General features: G+C 32.7%; 1 protein-coding gene across 1 annotated transcript in view; it reads left to right on the forward strand.

Annotated features, from left to right (window-relative positions):
* The window catches only part of Dpm1 (Dolichyl-phosphate mannosyltransferase subunit 1), a 71,772-nt gene that overhangs the window by 43,253 nt on the left and 2,318 nt on the right, over window positions 1-26,201 (forward strand). Inside the window, exons 4-5 of the mRNA XM_075380298.1 lie at window positions 18,773-18,963; window positions 22,256-22,370. Of these exons, the coding sequence (XP_075236413.1) occupies window positions 18,773-18,963; window positions 22,256-22,370 (306 nt within the window). The remainder of the gene's footprint in view (window positions 1-18,772; window positions 18,964-22,255; window positions 22,371-26,201) is intronic.

Genomic DNA, 26,201 nt, shown 5'->3' on the forward strand with positions numbered 1-26,201 from the left:
GTAATATTTGTAATTTTAAGGTATCCTGAAACCATCGCCAGATCACATGCAAATTGAGTTAAAATTTCACATGAAAAAATTAGATGTGGAGTTTGAATGCTTGCTGTTGTTATCTAAGTTATATTGGAATAATGATAATGTAATTTTGCACAAAGATAAATTAGCAAATAAAGTCTGGAATATAGATACAGATGATAATGTACAGCAAATGGTAAATGCTATAACAAATTGTATGTATGAATCCACACATAGGCGTCTGGCATGCCAAGGTCAAATAAATATAACATTTAAATACCTTGGTTTGATTGGGCATGTTAGAATTTAAGAAATAAAGTGTTATCATTTTATTAATCCGTAGATGTATCGGATTAGGTCAGACAATCGTATTTAAAAGAAAAAAATTAGTGTACGTAATTATATGAGATTAAATGAAAGAATTATCGGTTGAAACCTATTGATAACTTGGCTAGTGTGTGTGACTAAAACATTTTAAGGAGTCTGGACAAATTTAAGAATAAAAGTATACTTTTAATTCAATTGATGCTTGATAATGAGTTGATTTTTTTAATACTCTCCTGAACCCTCATTGCTTGCACCTCCAATTCAGTGTGCTACGCTGTTTAAAGAGAGTAATTCATTGGATTTAAATTTTTTGGTGGAAGAATTAAAGGTTGTATTAAAGAAGTCAAAAAATAATTAGGCCCCCAGGAATAGATCACATCCCATATGAATTTTACAGGAATGCTTCCAATATCCTTAGAAAAGATTTGTAATTTTTCAATAATATATACAGACTAGGGAGAGTTCCAGAAAGTTTTAAATTTTTTGTTGTTTTTCCACATCACAAGAAAAAGGGTGGTTGGTATATTCCAAAATTACAGAGGAATTTTCTTTATGATACAATTGTTTAACTTTTTAGAGCCTTGTTAAAAAGGATTAATAATATGTGGTTCAAGAAAACATTATTTTAAATGAGATCCAGGCTGGCTTCTGGAAGGGACCTTTGACAATATTTTTTTTGTTTTTTCATCAATTATTGAATTAAAGCTCTCCAAAGAAAAGTCAAGGTTTTTAGTGTTTTTTAGTTGAATTTTCCACTGCATTCAATCCAATTGATAAGAAGGTTCTTTTTATTATAAGCTATCATGTTTAAGTTTGTCAACTAAAATAATAAATATTTTATGAAGCTTGAGTAATGGTAAAACAGTTAGTATATGATGTAAAGACGGACTATCAAGAAAATTTAACATTGTAATCGGATTGCGGCAAGGGTGCTTACTTAGTTGACTATTATTGGCTCTTTTTTTAAAATAATTTCCCTGAGGTGTTGAGGAGAGTTACTGGTGGGAGGAAAAAGAATAAGGGTATTATTATATGCAGATGATATAGTTTTGTTAGCAGATATCCCTGCAGGGCTTCATTGCACGGTTAATCATATGACAAATTATTGTGAACAATGGAATAAAAGGATCAACCTATATAAGTATAGGTATACCTATATAAGTGTATAATGGTTTTCAGGTATAGGTGAAAAATGGGGACAGATGAAAGGTGAGTTTTCAGGAGCAGAAAAATGTGCCAACAAATATAAATATTTGGGTGTAATTTGCACCCAAAAAATTTCTTTGTAAATTGCAATACAAAGTAAAAGTATAAATCTTGCAGCTAAAAATGTGCTATTTAAGGCTTGCTTTAGAGCTGTTGTTTGTTATGCTGTGCAGGTTTGGGGTGTTAAGCAATACAATAATCTGGCAAAGTTGTACTGCATTTTTATAAATTGAGAAAAGACGGAAAGTCTTTTCTCAATTCTTTTTTGCAGCAATATTCATTGCAACTTCATTTTGATTATATAAAGGGGGTCTGGGCTAAAGGTTTCCAAATGTAATGGCTTATATTTAGGTCATAATCTCTTAGGTAGGCTTAATTGGCAGGAAATACTTTTATACTTTCAAGTTCAGTGGAATACATATGCGCAGGCAAGCCAACTCATAATGCAGTTGTAGTCAGGGTAGGCAGTTGAAGTCAGGGTAGGCAGTTGAGATGTGAACTTCACAACAGAAGGTTCAGTGAGTGCTTTGGTTAGTGGAGTTTCAATCAGTTATGCTTGTTCATTGGTGTATACAAACTGAATGGAATATCGATCCTCCTACATCCAAGTTTGTTCGTCAGTGAGATATGACTAAGAGAGAGTGGAAGCTTGATTTTACAAACTTGAAATCATCCAAAAGTTTCAATTAGTGACGAGACTGTGGGTCATGTACTTGATGCATTTACTGCCAGTTCTGGAAAGTCAATTAGGTGGGCTAGTTACGAATTGCAAATTCTTCATTTCCCTATGCATGACATTGTTCATAAGCAGCTCCATTTGCTAGTGTACAAGTTACAACTCTTTCATCACGTTAAACCAAATGATTGCCAGTCAGTTTAATGTCAGATAATGTCAGTTTGTAGCAGAGGGAATGCACCGTGTTAAAAACAATCTTAATTATTTTGATATGTTGTTACTTAATGATGAAGCAACCTTTCATACATGCGGTAAATTAACAGACCCAGTTGTTGAATCTGGGGTACTGAAAACCCCCATTCAGTATTCAAAAATGAAAGTGATACCAAAAGTCCATGTGTGGTTAGGGCAGCACAAAAATAGCATCATTGGTCCATTTTTTCATGGACTCACTGTGACAAGACACATACATCGACATGCTTGAGAACTTTGCTGTTCCTCAGATTCCTAGTTTCCAACAAGATGGGGTTCCACCCACTTTCATTGAAATGTTACCTACCATATTCTTGAACAACACTTTCCCCAGAGGTTGGATCAGATGAGAAGATCCAACTGCATGGCCAGTTATAGATCTCCAGATATCACTCCTTTAGACATTTTTGCTTGGGGGTTATTAAAATATGTGTATAATAAAGAAAAGTTCAAGATTTGGATAATTTAAAACAGAGAATTGTTGAAGCTGTTGTACTAATAACACTGCAGATGCTCCTAAACACCTGGCAAAAGTTAGTTTTTCGTCTAGACATCTGCTGAGCTACAAAAGGTGCACATATTGAACTTGACTAACTTGCATTAAAATTTTGTGATTTGCTGTATTTATTATATATATATATTAGACTAAATTAACTGGTTTTCTTAATGTAAGCTGTTACTTTTGAATACCTTTAGCCCATACAGCCTTTACTTTCAAAGTACTAAAAATGAGTGAGAATAGGTCACCAGAATTTATTGCAAAAGTAATGATAAAGAGCCATAGCTTCTGGTTTAAAGAATGGTCAGTATGAGCCTAAAGTTTAATGTCCAAAGAAATTTAACATTAGATAACATATTAAATCGGAGAGGTGAAACAGAAAGATTGTTAGGAAGAATGAGAGATAAATTCACAGGAGATTTGATTTTGAAAGTCGGGACTTTATTGTATCATATTCATCATAAATCATTGAATTTGAATGTGGGGGAAAATATTTATCGTAATGAGATAAATGAATTATGAAGGCAAGGTCTGGGCTAATCGATTTTAAGTGTAAGCCATGGGTCAGAGAAGTAAATGTATGCTGTTCGTTATGCAATACAGAAGAGCAAGAGAATATTTTACATTTTGTTGCTCGACGCCCTGTCCTTGTCAAGTGAAGGAGTTGCTGGCTAAATCAGTTGAGCTCTTATGTGATTTATTTATTGATTTTTTGAATGAAAAGGACTGGGATAGGCTGAATTATGTTAAATATGAATACTTAAGTAAATTTACCTTTACAACAAACACATCATGCTACTTTTTGAGATTTATTATAATTTTGTCTGCTGTTGTTTTTTGAATTGCATTGTGTTACTTATATAAAACAAACTTGATCTTTTTTGTATAAAGGAAATTGTTTCTTCCTACAAAGATAATTATAGCTTGATACTACTAACTGTAGCAATGTTATTTTTGTATTATTAATAATTATTATTTTTATATTTAGTAATATTTTACTTCTGCTTATTTTTCTACTAAGATTACTAAGGAAGAAAAGGCTATATTGAAGATCTGTACTGAGCAGAAAATGTCCTTCCCTGTGGCTTGTCGAGAATACAGAAAATCTCTCAGCATGAGGAATTATTTACAACCTGGTGCCCTCTAACAATATAAAAAAAGAGAATGAATATGCACATGCAAAGAACTGACCAGATTGGTAGAAACTTTATCGGACCAAGTAAAGTCCTTCGCAGCTAATACTGCAGCATTGAGTTCAGCAAGAAGGTAACTTCTGCTAGAAAGAAAGTAGTTTACATAAAACCACTTCAGTCAGTATACTGCCACATAAAGCTCCTGCTGCACCAGTTATACAGCAAACTACCAAGATCCCTGAGAAGGAATCTATTAAATCTTCACCTGATACGACATTTCTGTATTCCTAGGCTTCCAAGTCCTACCACCATTTCGAGGTCTCTATAAAGACATGGTGGGCAAACTGAATTAAATGCTCTTTTTCTTTTGATGATCTAAGGTATGCCTTGAATAATTTCTGTGACACCTCTCCTGGAAATTGTATGAGGCTTTATATGCTACCTCACCTCCTGGATACTGCATTATGACACCTTTTTTCTACTTACAATAAAATATTTTGTGACCAGGTTTTTCCAGATACTTGGTTACGGGAAGCATTGGTGATACCTTTTATTGAGACCTGGTGAAGATCAATCCTGCTCTTCAAGTTATCGTTCTATCTCCTTAACTAGAACCCTTTGCAAGTTAAAGGATTGAATGGTAAACTGTTGTCTAGTGTGGTACCTTTAGAAAAACACCCTAATTGCCCCCCGAACAATGAATTTTTACCAAGTTAAATCGTCTGTTGATCATGTAGTTGCCCTGGAATCTGTTATACAAAATGCCTTCCTTCTTCATCAATGCCTGGTTGCTATATTTTTTGAAAGGCATATGACACAGCCTGGAGCAGAGGAATCCTAAATGCAATGCAAGAATGGAATATAACCCATTCTTGCACTGCATCAAAGATTCCCTTTGTAATCGCACCTTTCATGTTAGGATTGGAATGACAATATCCAACAATTTCACACTATAAAACTGAATACTGCAGGGAAGTGTCCTTAGTATTACCTTGTATGCTGTAGCCATAAATGCTGTTGTAAACTGTGTGCGGAAACCTGTTACGTTTTCATTATTTGTAGATGATTTTTCAATTTTCATTACTCGTAGAACTTAAGCTACTGCCGAGAGGCTGCTCCAAAACACAATAACCCATTTAGAATCGTGGTGTAAAATGACTGGATTCACCTTTTTCCTAGAAAAAATGAAATGCATTTGCTTTACCCGGTTGAGGAAACATGTTGATCCCCAAATGTTTTTATCTCGTGAATCAGTTGAACCGTGCATGAAGGTTGGATTTTTACGGTTTTGTTGGCTCAACAACTGACATGGGTAACGCATTTATAGGAGTTGAAGGTAAAATGCCTAAAAATGCTAGACATGGTGAGAGATTTTAGAAGAATATTTGTGAAAAGACATTTTTAATGCAGAGACGGGTCTATTTTTCAAATGTTTACCCAACTAAACTGTAACTTTTAAAAATGATCCGTGCTTTGTTGGTAAACTAAGAGTTATAGAATTACAGTGCTAGTGACTGCAAACATGCTAGGGACTGAAAGACTTAAAATATTTGTAATCGGCAAAAGTAAAAAACTCCATCTTGTTTTCGAGGCATTAAATCTCTAGAGGTAAACTACACATTTAACAAAAAGGTGTGGATGATTATTATTAACATTTTTACAGATTGGGTAAAAAAGTTGGACAAACAGATTACCATACAAAAAAGAATTATTATTCTTTTATTATTATTAATTACTATATTCTTTTATTATTAATTACCATTCAAAAAAGAAAAATTCCACTTTTTATTGATAATTGTACGACACATCCTCAAGACATTAATTCTGTATTAAATAACATAAAAGTTATATTTTTCCCATCAAACTTAACGTTAGTTATACAACCAATGGTTCAGAGGGTAATTAAAAATCTTAAATTGCACTACCGAAATCCTGAAAAAAATTGTAATGATTCTAGAGAACAACAAGACTCTCCCTGTTAATAATGTTGACCTCTGGGAGTGCATTTCTGAAGTATCAAACGTATGGACCAATGATGTTAGTGATGAAGTAATATTCCATTTTTGTTGTAAAGCTGGTTCAGTACCATCATGACAGAATGGAATGAAGAAGGTAGTATGACACTAGAACAATTAAAGTTACTGGAATTTCCTCCAAACAACTGGAAATGTCAGTAACAAAGTTAAACTAGAAGATTTCATCACTGCTGATGAACAGGTTGTAGTTTCTGATTTTCTAATCAATGAAGACATACTTCATAGTATTAGTAATTCCTCTGAACCAGTAGAAGAATAAGATGATGATGACAAAAATTGTGAAGACTACCAGGAGGAAAGAAAACCTACAGACGATGAGGGGGCTGACAGTATTTTTGAGTATTTACATAAATGTGAAACTTCATTTTAAATGTAGTACCTTACTCAAACACAGAAAACAACAGAAAATTACTCACTTTTTCAAGTAATAAATTAATACTGTATTAAATATTATATACTGTAAACATTACCTATCAATATCTATCAAAAACTAAAGAATGCATTAGGATTAGTGTTTTTTTAATCAATTTAAAAAAAGTTAGTGTATTCAATTTTTGTGTTATCATTTTTTTTTTTAATTACAGCTAACCATCCCTTTTCTTTTTTTATGATGAACAAATTTTTTAGCATGTGAAAAATGCTAAGCCTGAGGATTCCAATCCCGAACCACTGTTTTTACAGAGGTCACCAAAGCTAATAATGATGACAAAGGTGTTTTGGATTACTTCTTACTCCTTTATTCATTTTGAAGTTAAAAAATAGCCAATTACACTGACTGACAAAAAAAAAATTTAATGTTTTTCTAAGTGTGATACCATTTCTTGAATTGCTTTTTTGCATACATTATAGATCTTTAAATACAATTTTTCTATAGCCGTTAGTTTTAAATAAATTATGCTTAAAAAAATTAAGAGAAAATGTAGTGTTTTCAATGAAGAAACAAAATAAAATGTTCAATGAAGAAACGCACAATAATTTCATTGTGAGGTACAGACCTGATTCCAGATTGCAATGAAGCATATTTTACAGTATTTTTAGATTTTTTAGAAATTCCATACACTTGTTAAAAAAAAGTAACAATAGGTTACATGATACTTTGGTTCATGCTAAACCATAGGTACACCAAATGGCAAAGCCTTCCGTGTACCTTTCAGCCATCCTCTTAAATATTCAGAACAATTAGTGCATTTGAGGAGCCCATGTCTTATCCTGATCACCAGTTTTCACTGAAAGTACAAATGATAAGCTTTTTTAATTAAATATGTAATGTTTTTTCTATTTGATTTTACAGTAAACTCACCATATACATAACAAAAGGTATCCACATCATTTGCACAATTTCAAGGCATTATGAGGCTGCACTGTTAACAAACTTAAGGCAGCAGCTATAAGACTGAACAAAATTAATTCATTCCTAAATCCAGTGCTTAATACAAACATCACAGCTGGGTTTCAGCTACATGTTTGGACCTGCACAGACATGATTAATCTTGTCCATAAAGGCTCACCTTTCAGTATTAGATAAGATATCATAATATGTGACTATGATGTGATTTAATTCTTTGCCTAGTATTGTTTATTTATGGCTTACAAATTATATTAATAAAGTTAAACAATAAAAAATGAGCTAACAAAACATAATATAGGATCTTAAAATGCTAACTATACATTGAAAAATGAAAAAATTATTTAATTGAAATTTAAAAATTTTTCAAAAGTAGTGAGCAATAGAAAGATTCGAGTTCATATTCGTTTTCATCTCAAAAAACAGATTAAAATCATGTATCGCATGTTAGGAAACAAAAATTATGTTTATCAGTGTGCTTTTTGATAATCATTGTTACTTTATAGTTGTTATTTTTGATAATACTTTTTTCCTTTGATACTTTTTTCTTTGTAATGTTAAGTAAAATTAGTAATTTTATTACTTCAAAAATTTTCAGATTTGTAAGATATAAAATAAACCTTGGCCTGTAAGTAATACACACTTAAAATTATTTCCTGAAATTGTTCTTAAATTGCTTGCAAGTCTGATTGAACTTTATTTAAAGTTTTTTCTACCATATAAAGTTTAATAGAGCTAATTCTGTTTTCCATTTATATGGTACAGGCATATAATTTTGAAAGGTATCAGGTGTGATAGGAAAGTTTTAAGACTAGATTTGTAATTTTAAAATGACATTACTTGCAGGCTATTCTGATGGATCTCCTTAAAAATGTGGACTACTTACTTTTTTTCAGAATGAACAAACAGACTCCCAACAGAGTTTCCACTTTTGGAAGCATTCCAGGAAATTTTTTTCTTAAGGAAGAACTGTTTCGTATTTGCCTGGATGTTTTCAATTGATTCAAATTAGTTCCCTTTCAGTGGAAATTTAAATTTAGGAAACAGGTAGAAGAAGTTCAGAAGACACTAAATCAGGGCTTAGGGAAGTTGCAGAAACACAGGAATTTGGAATTTAGTTAAAAATTCTGTGATTGAGAATGCACGATGAGCTAGTGCATTGTCGTGGGACCCAATTCATGCATGGCCAGAGTGCAGGCCTTTTCTTCCACATATTTTCATGAAAATGCTGAAGGACACTTTTATAATATTGCTGGTACTAGGAACAAATTCTTGATGCATGATACCTGTAGAGTCAAAGAAAACCACCATCATTGTCTTCATATTTGACCGACTTTGTTGCACCTTTTTTTAGGTTGTGGCGAACTTGGATCCTTGCACTGTGACGATTGTGCCTTCAATTTCTGGGTCATATCCATAAACTAATGATTCATCACCTGATATTACCCTGTTTAACAAATTTGGATCAGTTTCATCCCATTTAATTGGTTTTTAGAAAACTCAAAACAGTGTTGTTTCTTCTGGTCTGACAACAATTTCAGAATGAATTTTGTAGACACGCCATACATGTTCAAATTTTCAGTTAAAACTGAAACTGAACTGTGTAAAAACTTAAATTCAGTTCATCAGTCACCTCCCTAGATGTAAATCTACAATCAGAGTGCACTAAATTGCAAACTGTCACAATGTTTTCATTGATTTTTGAAGTGGAAGGCCAGCAGGACTGGGGGTCATCTTTGTTTGATTCATGGCCATCTGTTGAATAAGATTGTTCAGCCATTTGTTGTTTTTCTTAAGAGCTCATAAGTCTCCAAAACTAATTTTTCTGGTTTCCAAATAAAATTTGACACAAACTCATTCTGTTTTTTCATCCATTTTTTGAAACCAATAATCCATCGAGAACCGAAACGCATCTTTACACCAGCATGCCACTCTCTACTTAACAAAGATATTGTGATAATCTTTTCAGGATGTTTCAAGGACAAAACAAGCTTCCCCTTCTACATGCACGGGCAAGCTACCTTTACCCCCTCTTATTCAGCATTTGTGGTATATGTCTTAAAACTTTTCAGTTACACTTCATAGTTATAGGTATCTTTTCTTTTACTAAACAGTATGATGAAACATATAAACATTTAAATCTTTTTTATTATAAGCATACTTTCAAATTAATGGAATTAATTCTTTTGAAGCTTTAATTTATTAGCAGCTTTAATTATTGTTGTGTAATTACTGTACTGTTTAATGATTACTAATAGTATTTCTAAAAGTATATCGAATACATTTATATATAAAATGGTGCTTGTCTGTTTTATTTGTTTATTTTAATTTTTTGTTTTTAAATGTTAAATTGAATATATTACTTGGTTACATACTTCATGGTGTTTTAAACCTTTTTAAGCAGATGTTTCAGTAGCACAGTTGCTAATGAAAATTCCACTGAAAAGGTGCTGATTACTGTATGAAAGCCTTTGAAATAACTATTTATTTAATGTAATTGCTTATAATTTTTAATTGTATATTGTTTTCTTTCCATATGCACATAATAAAGATTTCTTCAGACTTTCTGTCTGTTATTTTTCTGTTCTTAATTTCTGGTTCCTTGCATTTATTTTTCAGCGTAATATTGTTTTAGAAAAGAATCATTCTTTTCTTTCAAGATTAATTTTTATTAGTTCTCCTGGAAGTATATCAGATCAGTTGAATTAAAACAACAAATTACACTGTACTCAAATCATTTAAATATGTGTTCTGTTATTTTAAAATTGTGACAAAAAGATAATAACAAGAACTTTAATTTTTAACAAAAAGCATTTACTTATTTTCTACATTGATATTGTTCTCTTCAACTTTTTCTATCAATCTTCAAATTATTTTTAAAAGCAGTTCTTGGTACAGCCATAATTTCACATAAAATTGATTTTTTTTTCTTTATTTGGTCCATCACAAATTGTTCTCTTAGTTTGTGGGAAGAAAATAAAAAGTTACAGGATGCCATATCTGGAGAATTCAGAATCTGTGACATCAGTATGGTGTTATTTTTTAATGAATAATCACAGATTAATAGTGAAATGAAAGCTGGAGTGTTATTGTGGTACAAAAAAAAATCCAAAAATGTTTGTTCATATTTCTAGTCATTCTCTTCAGATTGCATCATGTAAACGGCATAAAACTGCAAAGTTGATTGTACTATCTAATGGTAAGAATTCATAATGGATGATGGCATTATAATATTTTTCTGTGACATGACGTTTGATGAAAATTCAACAATTTCAGAGAAATTTTTGCTGCTACTCTCTTTGTGTGCAAAATGTAAGTCAAATTTCACACAAACCATAAGAAATCCTATCTCTTAGCAACTTCTCTAATACTGATTCTACAATTATTGATTACAAAGCTCTTTATCTTGATTTTATCTTCATTGGTTGTAGATATATTAGGGAAGTCCAACTTTTTTTCATCTTCATAGCCATCTTGAAACTTTTCGTAATTATACACCTATAAACCTTGGGTTTCATTACACTTTATTCCATTTTTAATGCAAGATCTTTTTAATACATATCTTTCTAACATTTTCAAACAATTACTTATCATATTATTATTTTTTTTTTTTTTTTTTTGAGGTTTTTAGGGGCATCGACTACTTTGGTCATTAGCCCCGTCCCACTTTAAAAAAAAAATTAAAAAAAGGGCTCAGAAATTCACATTCCCATACAACTTTCGAATCCTTATGTCTGGCGTCTAGGCTTTCCTTTCGGCCATCCTTTCTTGCACCGTTTTTCCATTCTTCTAACGGCCTCAACTTCTGATGACAGCGTATCCGAGGCCTCAGATATGGCATCTTCTTCCTCTCTTTCCGATGCCAGTGACATTCTCCAGCTGACATCAGGAGACGAAAACTTCATTGGTGCACTTAGCATCATTGCTATTGAATCTAAACTAGCAAGCGATGCATTTTCAGCGGCTGACGAACTGGATTCGATCTTTATAGGTGTGCTAGGACCAGCTGAAATAGACTCTCCCACTGAAGCTGTTCTCTGTGCTTTTGGAGGCTCTAGTTTTAATATCGTCTGTGTCTTGTGCTTTCTCGATAATGACTTGCACCTCCATTTTGGTTGACTCAGATTTTTCCTGTACTCTTGTCACAGTTTCCTTAGCCTTCTGACTCGTCGACGTTGTGATCTTTTTGTCTTAGCCAGATAAATCAAGATTTTTAACTACTACGTCAGTTGATGGTGTTATGATCGCAGGTTTTGCTATTTTTTTATGCTGCGCTGGCATGTCTCTTATATTAACGACATCAGTCCGAGATAGAGCCTTCTCATGTTTAACTGATTCTCTGCCCGATGAGTCGACTCAATCTTTGAATTAATGATTCTTTCAATCATTGTCGCAAGACTTGTTGCCATCTTATTAAGTAACTGCTCCACGTTAATTTTAGATGTGGAAGAGGCAGCAGCTGCTTCTGCATATGTGGTCGATGGTCGAGGTGTTCTTTGACTAACAATTTTCTTCGCTTCAGGATAACGGACTTTTTGAAGCGTTTTAACTTCCTGAATGGCCATTTCTGTTTTATTTACTGGGCAGTTCCTTATCGACAATTATGGTGCCCTTTACAATTAATGCAGATTGGAGGGTCTTTACATGGATCACCCTCATGTGTTTTCATTCCACATGTGCATATTTCATGCGCTTCGCATCTAGCTCCAGTGTGTCTGAAATGTTGACACTTAAAACATCTCATCGGCTGTAGAATGAATGCCCATACATCAAGCCGATGGATGCCAGCTCGTACCTTTTCAGGAAGGTTCGGCCCATTGAATGTCAATACATGCGAGGCCGAAGGAAGAATCTCACCATTTCTTCTCATAGAGGGTCTGCGACAATATGTCACTTCCTGACTAGACATTTTCTGTACTATTTCTTCTTCTGTACAGTTTAGAAGATCACAGCAAACAACAACTCCTCTGGATGTGTTAAGGGTGCTATGCGGTTGGACAGATACCGCAAATTCACCGATCTTCTTCAATGCCTGGACTTTCTGGCTTTGAAAGTTGTTGATAGTTTCGACATGCAATCCATTAAAAGTCTTCCGGATTTCTTTAACAGGGCCACCAGCACAATTAGCAATCTCTCTAGCCATTAAGAATGGACTAACCTTTTGGAAGATACCATTCTCTTTCATAATGATCAAAAATCTTGGTTTGGGAACATTCTTTCCAAACAAAGCTCTTCTTAAATCTTTACTGATTCTATCCGCATCTTTTCAAATCTTATCTGAAGCCTTGTTTTTTCCTCTTCGCTTGTGGCGAATTGGCGGTTTCTAAACGAGGGTGCTTACGTGCACCCTTTGCCACGTTAGATTGTTCAAGTACATTCATGAAAATTTATCCCTTCTATTGCAAGGCTAGCCGCCGGGGTACATTCCCACTCCAGGGCTACTAACCTTGGAGGTCTGATCCGGAACTCCGGTGGAACTGGCATATGTCCTGGCAGAGAGCGGATGCGCAATCTCTGCACTGACTCCAGGCTCCTACTCACCGAAGCTTTCAGAGCTCCCATGCACCGACATACATGGGCACCATTGCTACATGCTTGCCATCGCAGGGGGCATGTGGACAACGGAAGGGTCTCCGTTACACCTGCAATAACATTGACCCTGGCCGCCACATCGCCAGCTCTAAGAGTGGTATGAATCCATTTCCAAAATCGTTTGTTATTCCATTTCCTGCAGGTAGCCAAAAATCCAGTCCGTTTAGTGACCTGAAGTTGGAACCAGGTCAAACTTAACAAAGCATAACTGAGGAATTTACTCGGAACCCCGTTAGCCTGCTATATGTAATGTACGAAGGTACAGCTGTTGCCGCCCTGGATGTGGAACGTAGATGTTGTGTTCCGGACGTGGGGATTATCTACCTCAGGGCAAAGTTAGTTAGTTTTCGGTTTTCAGTTAGTATCATTGTTATTAAACACAGAAGATAATTTAACTAAACCTTTTGAAAAATGTTATTATGATATTAATTAGAAAAGTATTTTAATATCATGATGATTACTTAATAATGTTCATATTACTTCTCTGTTATATTCAAAATGAAACATTTTTCATCAATTTCATTAAATATATTTTACTTTTATTGTGTAAAGACTAAAAATACTTATTAATTTTAATAAGTACTAACAAGATTAAAATGATTAAGCTTAAAATAAGTTTTTAAGAACTAGTCTTATAGACCACTATTAATTGAAATATTTTTATTGACATTTCTATACTGTTAGTCCAGTTCAATTCCATTTAATTTGCCACTTATTAAATATTAATATAAATGTTAAATTTTGAACTAGATTTTACTTACCACATTTTTTTTCTTTTACTAAATTAACTTCCCCTACATTTTATAATACATTTTATGCTAAATTAGTTTTTATGCTGTTTCCATCAATTTTGTGTAGTCTATTTAATATTGTACTACAAAACTTTCTTTCTTTGATTCATTTTAAATTTTTTTTGTTTTCAAGTCCATCAATTCATCAAATTTTCCTACAAAACCAAAATTTAACAAAAATAAAGTTAATTAAATAAAACAATAAAAATTAAAAAAATTTAATCAGATAAAAAAAAAATCTAAAATTATAGCAGATTTAAATATAAATCACAGAAGATAAAGGTATGAATTATATTATGTTTTATCAGCTCGTTTCCCTTTCCAAGAAAAATTAGGATACATGTTAATAAAAAAATTATGAAATTTTTTATTAACATATAATATATATTTCATCAAAATGTATTTTTTTTGTGGTGTAAAATAAATTCGTTTTCCAATATTCTTATGTATAATTTTGACAATTTATCACACCTCTGTAGATATTATTTTTCACATTTTTAATTTAATTTCAAATTAATCATACATTTATATATGTTTTCTATTAGTTGTAGAATGTATAATGTAGTAGTCAACAATAAAGCTGAATTTATTTTACAAAGCTGTGGTCACAATATGATTCAAATGTATGATTTACACTTCTGTTACTAATATTTTCACTTTAGTAAAGTGTGTCAGCTGTAATTCTTTATACTAAGGTTGACAGCTGATCTTAGTACCTGCTATTTCTTTCAGTAGTTCTTTCCTTGTATCGTCATAACATCGTCTATAGGAGCAAGCATTACAGAGTTTTTGCCCTTCTCATCACACTACATTCATCATCCATCAAGCGTCTTTCTCTTGTCTGTCTCAAAAGACTGTCTGACTCAAACGGGTTTGCCCCTTTTTAACTATACACCCCTTCCATCATCATCATCACTGACATCATCTGGTTCAGTAAAGAGAACATTAAGCATCAACCAAACCACACAGCTTAAGTTACCCACTTTATACTTACTGGTATCATAACTATTAAACTCAATTACACTAACATCTTAGACCCTTATTCTATTGTGCTTTAATTCAAACAACATAAAGCAAAGCAAACTAAAACCGTAACTTTAACTCACTTGTGCCTTTAAGTAATTCCTTCTACTTGATCTTAACTTTGTTAGTTTCTGTCATCTTAAAGGAATACTATTGACTATTCTCTATTTAGTACAACTAATTTGCAGTTTGAAATCAAATTACTATGGGACTCAGTAAAGAGACATACTTCAAAATGTTAAATATTTATTGTTGTGCTGCATTCAATTTATTTAAAGTTGTAATCTACTTTGTTTAATTATTCCTGTGAAGGGAAAAGTGTAGTAATTATAAACATTTTTATGCTGATCTTTTGGGTGATAAATGAGTTTTTGTCATATGAAGATTGATATTTAATCTAATTTGATAAAAATGAAAAATAAGTTGAAATGAAATTCTTACTATGAAAATAAACAAACACATACATACAAACATTAATCTTTTGCACATCAAGATTTTAGTCATTTTTTGATTTTTTTTCAATAACAATACTTCCCTCTTTAAGTAAATATAAAGGAAATATTTACTGTTAGATAAGTAATTTAGTTCTTTCTGCATGTACAGTGCTGGTTGTTCAACATGCACAATGCTCTCCTACTGAATTGAGAAAGTCTACATCCTATATTGTTTCTCAATGAAAAGGGTTATACTAATAGATTTTATGCACTCTACTTTCCAGTATTATTTTTTTATTCATATAAAGTATTTTGAGGTACAAGTGGTATAAATCTCAGTTGGTTTCTCTGAGAGTAATAGTATTCATTATGCATTGAGATTCTGTGGTAAACAGAGTGAAGGTACCTACAAAGATATTTATAGATAAGTACTTGAAAATACACTTACAAGTGAAGATACTATATAAAAAGCTATATATCACCTCCAATGTGGAAGGTTTCACAGTGATTTGTAATATGTATTCCACTCAGTGAAAAAGACTGCAGGAAACCACTTCACTTCTAATCTGGAAATTTTTTATTCAAAAGAATGATATTTTTTTGGGAATGATGCATATCAGATTTCCTATAATATGTATTACAGCTATGAAATATATATAAATAAAGAAAACAAATTATGCAAGTCTTTGCAAATAAGGAAACATAGTTAAAATTTAATGAAATTTAAGACCACTTCTAAAAAAATATATCTTCCTAACCTAATCTCAAAAGCAACTGAAAAATGGAGTCAAAGTGTAATATTTCATTGCTGAAGAGCACAAAACTGTTTGAAAGTACTAACATAAGTCAACAAACAGATCTGTTAAATATAAAATTGGTTCAAATGATCATTAAAAGGTAATTTTGTTTATTATTCTAGAAAGTTATTTATAAGAAAATTCTACAAATTTCTAAGAATGGTTCTCAAACTTTAATCTTACAGCCCTCTTTCCACCCATATGATGAAGTCATACAATTACACAGGTTGAAATAAAACTTCATAGTTTTCTTATTGTATACTAATCATTCTAATGAGGGAAAGATGCAGATGAGACAATGAATGAAATAAAATTATAGAAAGAAATCATGTGATTATGTTAATCATGGGATTATGAGAAATCATAGAAAAACATATAACTGAGCAAAATTAACCCAAACTCAATCTACTGGATCTGTATACATTTTCTTAACACAAATTGAAGCCAATATAATAATAATTTAAGAATAATAAAAAAGAAAACCCAGAGTCGCCGTCCTCCTACCGCCCATTGTGTATGCTTGACACAGCTGGGAAGGTATTGGAGAAGCTGTTAAAGAAAAGACTGGTTGCGGCGATTAATCAGGCAGGTGGCCTGTCACCTAATCAGTACGGTTTCCGGCAGGGTCGGTCGACCCTACACGCAATTCAGGAGGTTGTTGAGGCAGTGCGGCGAGCAGAGGACCACAATAAATTTTCGCGACGTGTTGTCCTCGTTACGTTGGACGTAAAAAACTCCGCACGGTGGAGCGATATGATTCGGGCCTTGGAGCATTCGTTCCATGTGCCTCAATACCTTCTCAGAATGGTAGACGCATACCTGAGGAACCGCGGTCTCATTTACGAGACCGCAGCAGGCTGGCGTAGGACTACGATCACGTCAGGGGCGGCGCAGGGGTCGATTCTCGGCCCCGACCTTTGGAACGTCGTCTACGATGGCTTGCTGAGGCTGGAGATGCCTGAATTATCTGGCTTGGTTGGGTACACTGACGACGTTGCGCTACTTGTTGCAGACCGCAACGTGGAGCGCGCCCAACTAAGGCTCAGTCGAGCCATGCACAGAGTCGGTGCCTGGCTGGACGACCATGGGTTGTCTCTAGCCCTCAGCAAAACGGAGATCGTAGTTCTCACGAAGAAGTGTATCGACACCCTTCTCTTCCTGTGGGTAGAGGTAGAGGTTGTCGAAACCAAGCCGGCCGCAAAGTACCTCGGTATGATGATTGACCGGAAACTAAGCTTTGCTGAGCAGCTTCGTACAGCCGCCGACAAAGCTGCGAGAGCCGTAACTGCTCTCAGCCAGCTTATGGCGAATGTCGGTGGACCGAAGGCCAGCAGACGGGGATTGCTGATATCCACGGTGCATTCCATCCTGTTATACGGGTCGGAAGTGTAGGCCCAGGCATTAAGAGTTGCGAGAAACCGGCTTGCGGCTCGCAAGACTGCACCGTAGCCTTGCGAGTAGCTTCCGCGTATCGGACGGTCTCCGAGCCTGCAGTACTTGTGGTCGCCGGCGTCATGTCATACCCATTGCTACTTTAGCATGGGAGCGTCAGGTGATCTACAGGAGGCGACGGGCAGGCGAAGACCGGTTGACCATTGCCAACGAGGAACGCACTCGCATGGCAAGAGACCTGGGACCACGAGACCAGAGGACGATGGACCGCAAGGCTTATCCCTCTGGTCAGACCGTGGACGGAGCGACGACATGGAGAGGTGGAGTACTACATGACCCAATTTTTAACGGGTCACGGGTACTTCCGCGCTTACCACCATGTCATAGGGAAAGCGCCGTCCCCCGACTGCCTGTATTGCCCCGGTGTACGGGACGACGCGGAGCACACCTTTTTCAAATGTGCTCGGTGGGCGGCACATCGAGGGACACTAGAGGCGGATCTCGGAGCACTGAGTCCCCACAACGTGGTTGCGATGATGCTCTGTGACCTGAGCAACTGGGAAAGTGTAGCCCAATTTGTCGACAACATTCTCAGGGCCAAAAATGTTGACCTGGATAGTCCTGAAAATTAGGTAGCACCTAATCAGGCTAGTATAGGAGGACTCGACCGGAAATAATGTGTTAAACGGTTCCAGGTCGAGTCCTGGAAGAAAGGGGGGTGGTTTTAGTCGGTAGTCTGCTGATAGTGATTGGATAATACCATCACCGGGAGCCCGACACTCCGTGTATAAATGTATTTCCACCTCCCTCCGCAAACAAAAAAAAAAAAAAAATTATTATTATTTTTATACATTACCAATTAATTACTTTGTTCCAAAATTTGAATTTGAATGCATCTAATATGGCTGAAAATATTGATTTTCACTATAGACAGTCCTGTTGTTGTATGGAAAAAAGATGAATACAATTCAAAAGACAGGACACAGAGTTAAAAATTCTTGTTTTTTTATCATACCTTGTTTATGAATATTTAAATACACTTACACTCAAATCAATTTTTTTCATTGAATAATTTTTGTTTAAAGACTTATTATTCGGTTAAGAGTACCATAATTAAGAATTAATCCTTGAGACATTTGTCAATATTGCTGGATAAAATGCTTCCTCTTAACACTTTTGGATGTTTTGTTTCCTTTCTAATTGATTTCTATCCTGTATTTTATAAACATGGATTATATTTCTTTATAATTTCAGCCAAAATTTATTCCACAAATGATTGCTTTAAGAGAATCATGTGATTTTGATGTGGTGTCTGGTACTCGTTACAAAGGTAGCGGTGGTGTTTATGGATGGGATTTTAAAAGAAAATTAATTAGTAGAGGTGCTAACTTTTTAACACAATTATTATTGCGTCCTGGTGCGTCTGATTTGACTGGCAGTTTCAGGTATTTATTTGCATAAATATATATGTATATATATATATATATATATATATATAAAGTTTTTGTTAGGTTTTTGATCATTTAATGTATTTGAGATTGGTCTTTTTAAAAATCCTAGTTCCAATTTGTATTGCTAATTAACTTTTTTTTTTAATTTATAATAGTAAAGTTCATGTTAAAGTACATTAATAAAAAACATAATTCTAGGGGTTTATTTAAATAAGATTTCATATTAGCGGCAGCATACCTGAAAAAATAAATTTTGTCTTTTCAGGATTTGTACTATAAGAGAGGATTCTTACTTACTTAGAAGTGAAATTTATTTAAAACCCTACTGTAAGTCACATCTACTTGAATGATGAACATTTTGATTAAGTTCATGCGAAATAACCTTGTGAGAACTACTAGTGGAAATATTTTAAGTTACTACTTATTTGACTGATTTCTAATGCAGAAATTTTCACTGTATTCTATGGGAGAAGATTATTTGATCATGCCATTATGTTGTTTCCAGAATGGTTTTTCCCCCATTTAATCTCTTTAATATATGTTACAACAACTGAGAGGTATACTTGGCTAACAGCAGAAAATGTCTTGCTAGCCGGCTTTTTTAAAAGTTCATTGTCCTCATCCATTCACTGTCATCACTGTGATAAGGAATTGGGGAAAACGTTTCTTCAAATTGTAATGCAAAACTTAATGTTATTTATATTTCATTTATATATATATATGTGCTGTTTTTTGCCATTTTTGAGATAAAAACATAATCTCATTACTATAGAACATCTGTCTTTTCAGGATGAAAAAGGCTGATAATTGATTTTCAGGCCTCATTTGAAGCCAAGTTTGTACTGGTAAGATAGTTCTGTGGAGACCTAAACATATGGTAGATTGATAGCTCAAGGTCAGAACTATATGGTGGATGCTTCAAAACTCCCATGCTAAGCTTTCTTAATTTTTGATGAGTCAGCAAATATGTGTGGATTGACAACGCATCATCCATTGTGCGTTGTCATGATGGAAGATGACATCTCTCCTATCGTTCAATTCCGGTCTCTTTTTCTCAATCGCTTAAAATAATCTTTCCATTTGTTACAGTAGAGATTAGAATCAGTTGTTTGATTGGGTGGCGGCGCTCATGGAAAACAATTGCTTTCCAATCCCACCAGAAATACACAGTAACATCACTTTTTTTGGTGTCAATTCATTTTTTTTTTTGCTTTGCCATCATTTGTGGAGGTTCATCTTGCTTTGACCATGATCTTTTTTATATTAGCATCGTAATACATGACCCTATTTTATCACCCATAATATACCAGTACAAAAATGGTTCAATTTCATTTTAGCAATGATTCACAGATGGAAATTCAAGCCATTAAATATATTATTGTTAAATCATGTGGCATTTAAATAAGAAGTTTTTTGTATACTACCCTCTTCAAATGGTTTAAAACTTTTTTGCTGATATCACGACTGCTAATGTGCCAGTCTTGCTCAATTTTCTCCAGATTTTATTGACTTTTTCTATCATTGGGCAACCAAAATGAGATGTATCATTGATATAAAGATTTCTAGGTTGAAAATGCTTGAACCAGCTTTATGTCATATGTACTGGTAATAGTGCATCACATCATAAACATGAATGTGCCAGTTTTGCCCAATTTTTCCATGATTTCATCTATTTTTTCTGTCATTGACCAACCAAAATGAGATGCGTCATTGACATTAAAATTTCTAGATTGAAAATGTTCGAATCATCTTTGTGTGACACACACTGATAACACATCACATCACATCCATAACATTGCTAATTTTTTTAGCAGCCTGAGTCGCATTCTTCCCTTTTTTAAGATAAAATATTAAAATGTATCAAATTTATTCTTTCTATTCATTCATTTTGTGACGTAACTTTTAAATACATAAATAAAATCTGCAACATTTTAAAAGTACTTAGTGATATATCACCTTTCAAAACCTGGTAAATTGCCAGGTTTGAATAATATTACTAGAGTTATACAATCCTAAAGCTAGGAGAATATGAAGAAATGTTTTCCCCAACCCCAGTATTTTAACTATTCTAAATGCATTTAATGGGTAGAACTCTCAAGTGTATAATATTTTGACTAGTATTTATCATTTTTAAAGTAATAAATAAATGATAAGTAATAGGTTAAAATGAGTTAAAAGTAGTAAGATAATTTATATCTGGTTGCAATGTACTTTCAGCTGTTGTGAATATGGCGGAAGTTTGTGGAGGGACATTGAATTTATGTAACTCTTTGGGAATAAGCTACAGCCATGAAAGTATTTTTTCTCTCTGCTATGAGGGAGACAAAAGAAGGGGGAGAAAAATAATTAGTAAATGTGAATGGGAAAGCCCTCATTACACTAAACCACTCATAACTGAAGAATACTAGTTACGTTGTTCTCTGTAGCTGAACAGCTATGTTGTTGTTAGTTATGCCAAAGATGTCTACAGGATAAGTCAGCAGTAATCGTGATTAAAGCCCATAAGGGTTTAAACTAAATAAAATTTTAAAAGGAGTGGTTAAACCGAAAGAGCTCTAATTAACACCAGGGAAAAAAGATGTTATCCTTAATTACAGATGTACCCTTAAATAATCAAATTTTCATAAAAGCTAAATTTTACTCTGAAATTAAATCAAATGTGTAAAATGTTGGACTTCTTTTATAATTACCTTAAAGAGATTGGTTTTAAGCCTACAGTAATCAGTAAGTTTATTCAAAATAAATTCATTTTCAGGCCTGCAGTAGTTGGGAGGATATGCCTCTCATGGAGCAAACTGTGTGTGTTTTGAGATTCTTTTGGTGATGTTAAATTGAATTGTAAAGTAAATGAAAGTCTAGAAATTTTAATGCTCACAAGGATAAAGTCTACAGTATTCTTCTAACTGATAAAACAACATAATAGCAAGGAAAAACATAATCTGATAAAAGTAATTATGTGCAGTAAGCGTAAACAACATCATGGCAATAATAGCAAAAGTTGAACAAGGAACAAATGGTAAAACCGAAGTAGAATTAGCAAATAACATACATATTTATATAAACTTATATATATGTTATATATAAACAGACATATTTATATTGCAATTGCTTAAGGTCTGTTATACTGTTATAAATTTTTTTAGACAGCAGTAGACAAAACAACACTTACGTATTGTAAAGACTGTTCCATCCTTTATTATAGTAAAGAGTAGAATAAATCATTCATATTTTACCTGCCTCCTTTTTTTCTTTTTATTAATAAAAGTAATTTTAATTATTTTTTCAGATTGTATAAAAAAGATGTCTTAGAAAAGCTTGTAGCTTCTTGTGTTTCAAAAGGGTATGTTTTCCAAATGGAAATGATTGTTAGAGCTAGACAACTTGGATATTCAGTTGGTGAGGTAAGATTATACAGGATTAAAATTTCTGTATATAATGGGTGACACAAAAAGAACATTGGATTTGAATTGCATGACATTGTTGGGTTGGTGGCATTGTTCTTTTAAATTCTGTTGTGCGTTTTTATTTCAGTTAGTTATGACAGAATTTTTCGCAATGAAACAAGTTACTCATTTCAAGAATGGTGATCAGCCTCCTGTTACATTATCTCCTAAATAATAGATAAAAATCTTAAGAATAGAATGAATTTACTAAATACATTTAATTTAAACAAATTTTACAAATTAGTAAATAACTTAAATGTAAAATAGGTACTAGAATGATTAGCTATAATATAACTAACATGTATCTAGGATACATGTTAGACCATATCATAAAAATAATAAAAAATAAAAAAAGTAACCAAGAAAATTCAAAATGTATAAAAGGTTTCATCACTATTTTAAGAAATATATGTCAACAAAACTATTTTGAAAAAATAACAAGTATTATATACAAAAAAATACCTTACCTGTTGGATTTTCTATCAGCAATTATGCTAGAAATATATTTACAGGACTTTGAGAGTAAATTAGCATATGACATTACTCAGACACCTAAAGTTTTAATATGGACACAAAATGATAATGATACTCTTATTATATATAACCCAGTAATAAACAGTGAACATCTAATAATATTAAACAAATTAAATTCTTATAGTGGAAAATTAAAATTCACATTTGAAATAGATAATAGAATATTAAATTATTTAGATTTCAGTATTAAAATGAACAAGGACTACTAAATTTGAAACATCAGTATATAGAAAAACTACATCTAATAATATAACAATTCATAGCTAAAAAATTAAATCACCCATGGTCTCATAAAATTAACACTTATACAAATATGATTAATGCCTCTATTAATCAAATCAAATACACCCATAATATCAAAGAAATGTAAAATAATGAAATAAACATCATAAAACATATAGAAATTGAAAATGGATATGATACTATTTTAATCACTAATATAAAAAACATCTATCAAAACACAATAAGAGAATACACTACCTTACAACCAATACATAAGACACTTAAAGAGTGAAAAATGTATTAAAGTATTTATACGCTAAAGTATTTATACGCATAGAAAACATTACTAAAACTTACAATAAAGAAATATTTAAACCAGTTTACAAACCTAATAACCACATAATAGAATATTTAAAATGACAAACATAATAATAATAGTAAAATAAATAGTCTGTGTGGAATTTATAAAATTAAATGTAATGATTGCGATGATTTATGTAGGATAAACAAATATATCCTTTCAAAGTAGATTTCTTGAACATAATAGAAACTACAAAAATAATAAAATTAGATTTATCAAATGTGGCACACCTTGTTATAAACATTCTATTTCTCATATTAACACAAATCTAGAAATATTAGAAATTAATAAAGATGACATAAAATTAAATATATTAGAAAAATATTACATATGTATATAAATACAAAAAATTTTAATTTGATAAACCATTACATAGTGTTTGAGGAAGATGGTCTTATAAAAACTGCCACAGATAAACAACACTTGTGTAAATTAATATGCATTTTCATTATTTTAGTATTTTATTTTTAAATTTTTATTATGCAATAATTGAATTATTTCAATCATGACTGAGGATGTAGAATCCATGAAACTACTTTCAAAAAAATTAAGGAAAGATATTATTACATTATTCTGTACTAAGTGGTGTATTTAATAGAATTTAATTATAATTTAACAACACAGTGGAATAATATGAATCTTAAAAAGATTAATTTCAGTTAATAAAATATACAGTGCGTTTGGAAAGTTGCTGTGCAGTACACTTTAGAATTAAGTGGTGCATTCTGTTCTTCCAGCACTGGTTATCCTGTGGGTTCATTAGGCTTTGCTCAGGAATAAACCAAGATGGTAGTTGTTGAGTTTTGATTAACATGCTTTGTTTCGTTTATCAGAATCAATAATTGCTAAAAATATAACTGTTCTTTTGGTAGAGGAATGAATTTTTCTTGTTGAACATGTCTTTTGTGAAAGTGACAAGTATACTGATTTAATGAAGCAAACGTTTTTTGAAAAGTTTCCAAATACTCCTGTTCCTTACCACAATGCAATTGGAACTTTTATTGAAAAATCTCATGTAGACACCACATGACTTCCTTTACGCCTATTATATTACATATACACTTCTTAAAAGTATAGAAAATTTTATTTTACTAATAACTTCTGATTTTTTTTTGTTTTTATTACTATTATTGAATTATTATTTATTGTAAAGATTTTTTACAATCAGAGGTTAATAATTATTAATAAATCTATATATTTAAAAAAAAAAAGTTAGAAAAGAAGTCAGATTTGAACCAATGTGCCCTTGTACCCTTGTAAGTCCAAATATTTCATTAATTAAAATTTTATTTAGCTATAACTCTGGAACCAATGAAAATAACTACCACTTATGATATATCACTGAAAAGTTATCATTGAGGGCTTATTACTGCAGTTAAGAAAGTCCAAATCCAAATCTTCTCGATTTTGGGCTTTTCTGGACACTTTTGGTACAGTTGATTGTAATCAAAATGGAGGCACACAACTAGATGTTACAACAGTCCTAAATCCAAAATTTCAACATCCTATGGCTAATTGTTTTTGAGTTTCGCAAGATACATACGTATGTATGTACAGACGTCACACTGAAACTAGTCAAAATGAATATTTCTGTTGAAATCTGAAAACTGAAATTTTCCGCGATCACAATACTTCCTTTACTTTGTACAAGGATGTAAAAATTTCATGCTCTATTGAACACCCTGATCGAAGTGGAAGACCACCTAAACTAAATGAACAGAAGTTGCTTGATATTTCAGATGCTATGGCCAAAAGTCCATCAAAGTTAATACAATGTTAGCACAATAGCTATAAGAAAGTAACTGAAATTTTTTGCCTACAATGTAATAATATATGTTCAAGAACTGAAGCAATGTGAGAAGTATCTGCAATGCTTGAACTGTACACCATCAGTAGGGCTTTGAATATCATTAACCCAAAATACTGTCACATGCTTATTTGTAGCGATTCATGTAGCACATTCCAAGCTTTAGAAGATTTGTATTCTAGACATCCTATCATCACCGAAATTCATAATGAAATCGTTGAGTTGAACGATCAAAACACACAAGTGAGTTTCTGCTGGATCCCTAGCCATGTGGGAATTCCAAGTTAATAACATGCAGATTTTGCTGCTAAACATACATGTAGCCAACCGTCTTTCACTCTTCATGTTAAGCTACTGCCAATTTTATTAATTCTATTAAACTCATTCTTCGAGGAAGGTGGCAAGGTGACTGGATTGCTACAGTACATAATAAACTCCGATACATCAAGGATAGTGTGCTACCATGGAGCTCTTCACTCCAGAATAACTGTCGACAGGAGGTTATTATTTTCTGTTTACAAATTGGACATACTTATCTTAACATGGACACCTAATTAATCGTACCATTGCATCTGTTTGTGTTCACTGAGACTACCAACTAATGATACACCACATCCTTGTGGACTGTGTATGTTATGTGATATTGCATAGTAAATTTAAATTGGGAGCTAACATCAAAGATATTTTGGGAAACACTATGATGTTATCAAAGACGGTGCATCTGTATTTGACTATTTAATAATTATTGAATTATTTTTTATGTAATATATTACAATACATTTGTTCCGAGCAATGATTACACAAAAATGTTTTTCACCCTCCCAAAAAAAAAAAGAACTAAAACCTACAGATCATCTCAAAAGAC

This window comes from Lycorma delicatula, chromosome 1 (genome assembly GCF_047948215.1).
Source record: "Lycorma delicatula isolate Av1 chromosome 1, ASM4794821v1, whole genome shotgun sequence".
Lineage (NCBI taxonomy): Eukaryota > Metazoa > Arthropoda > Insecta > Hemiptera > Fulgoridae > Lycorma > Lycorma delicatula.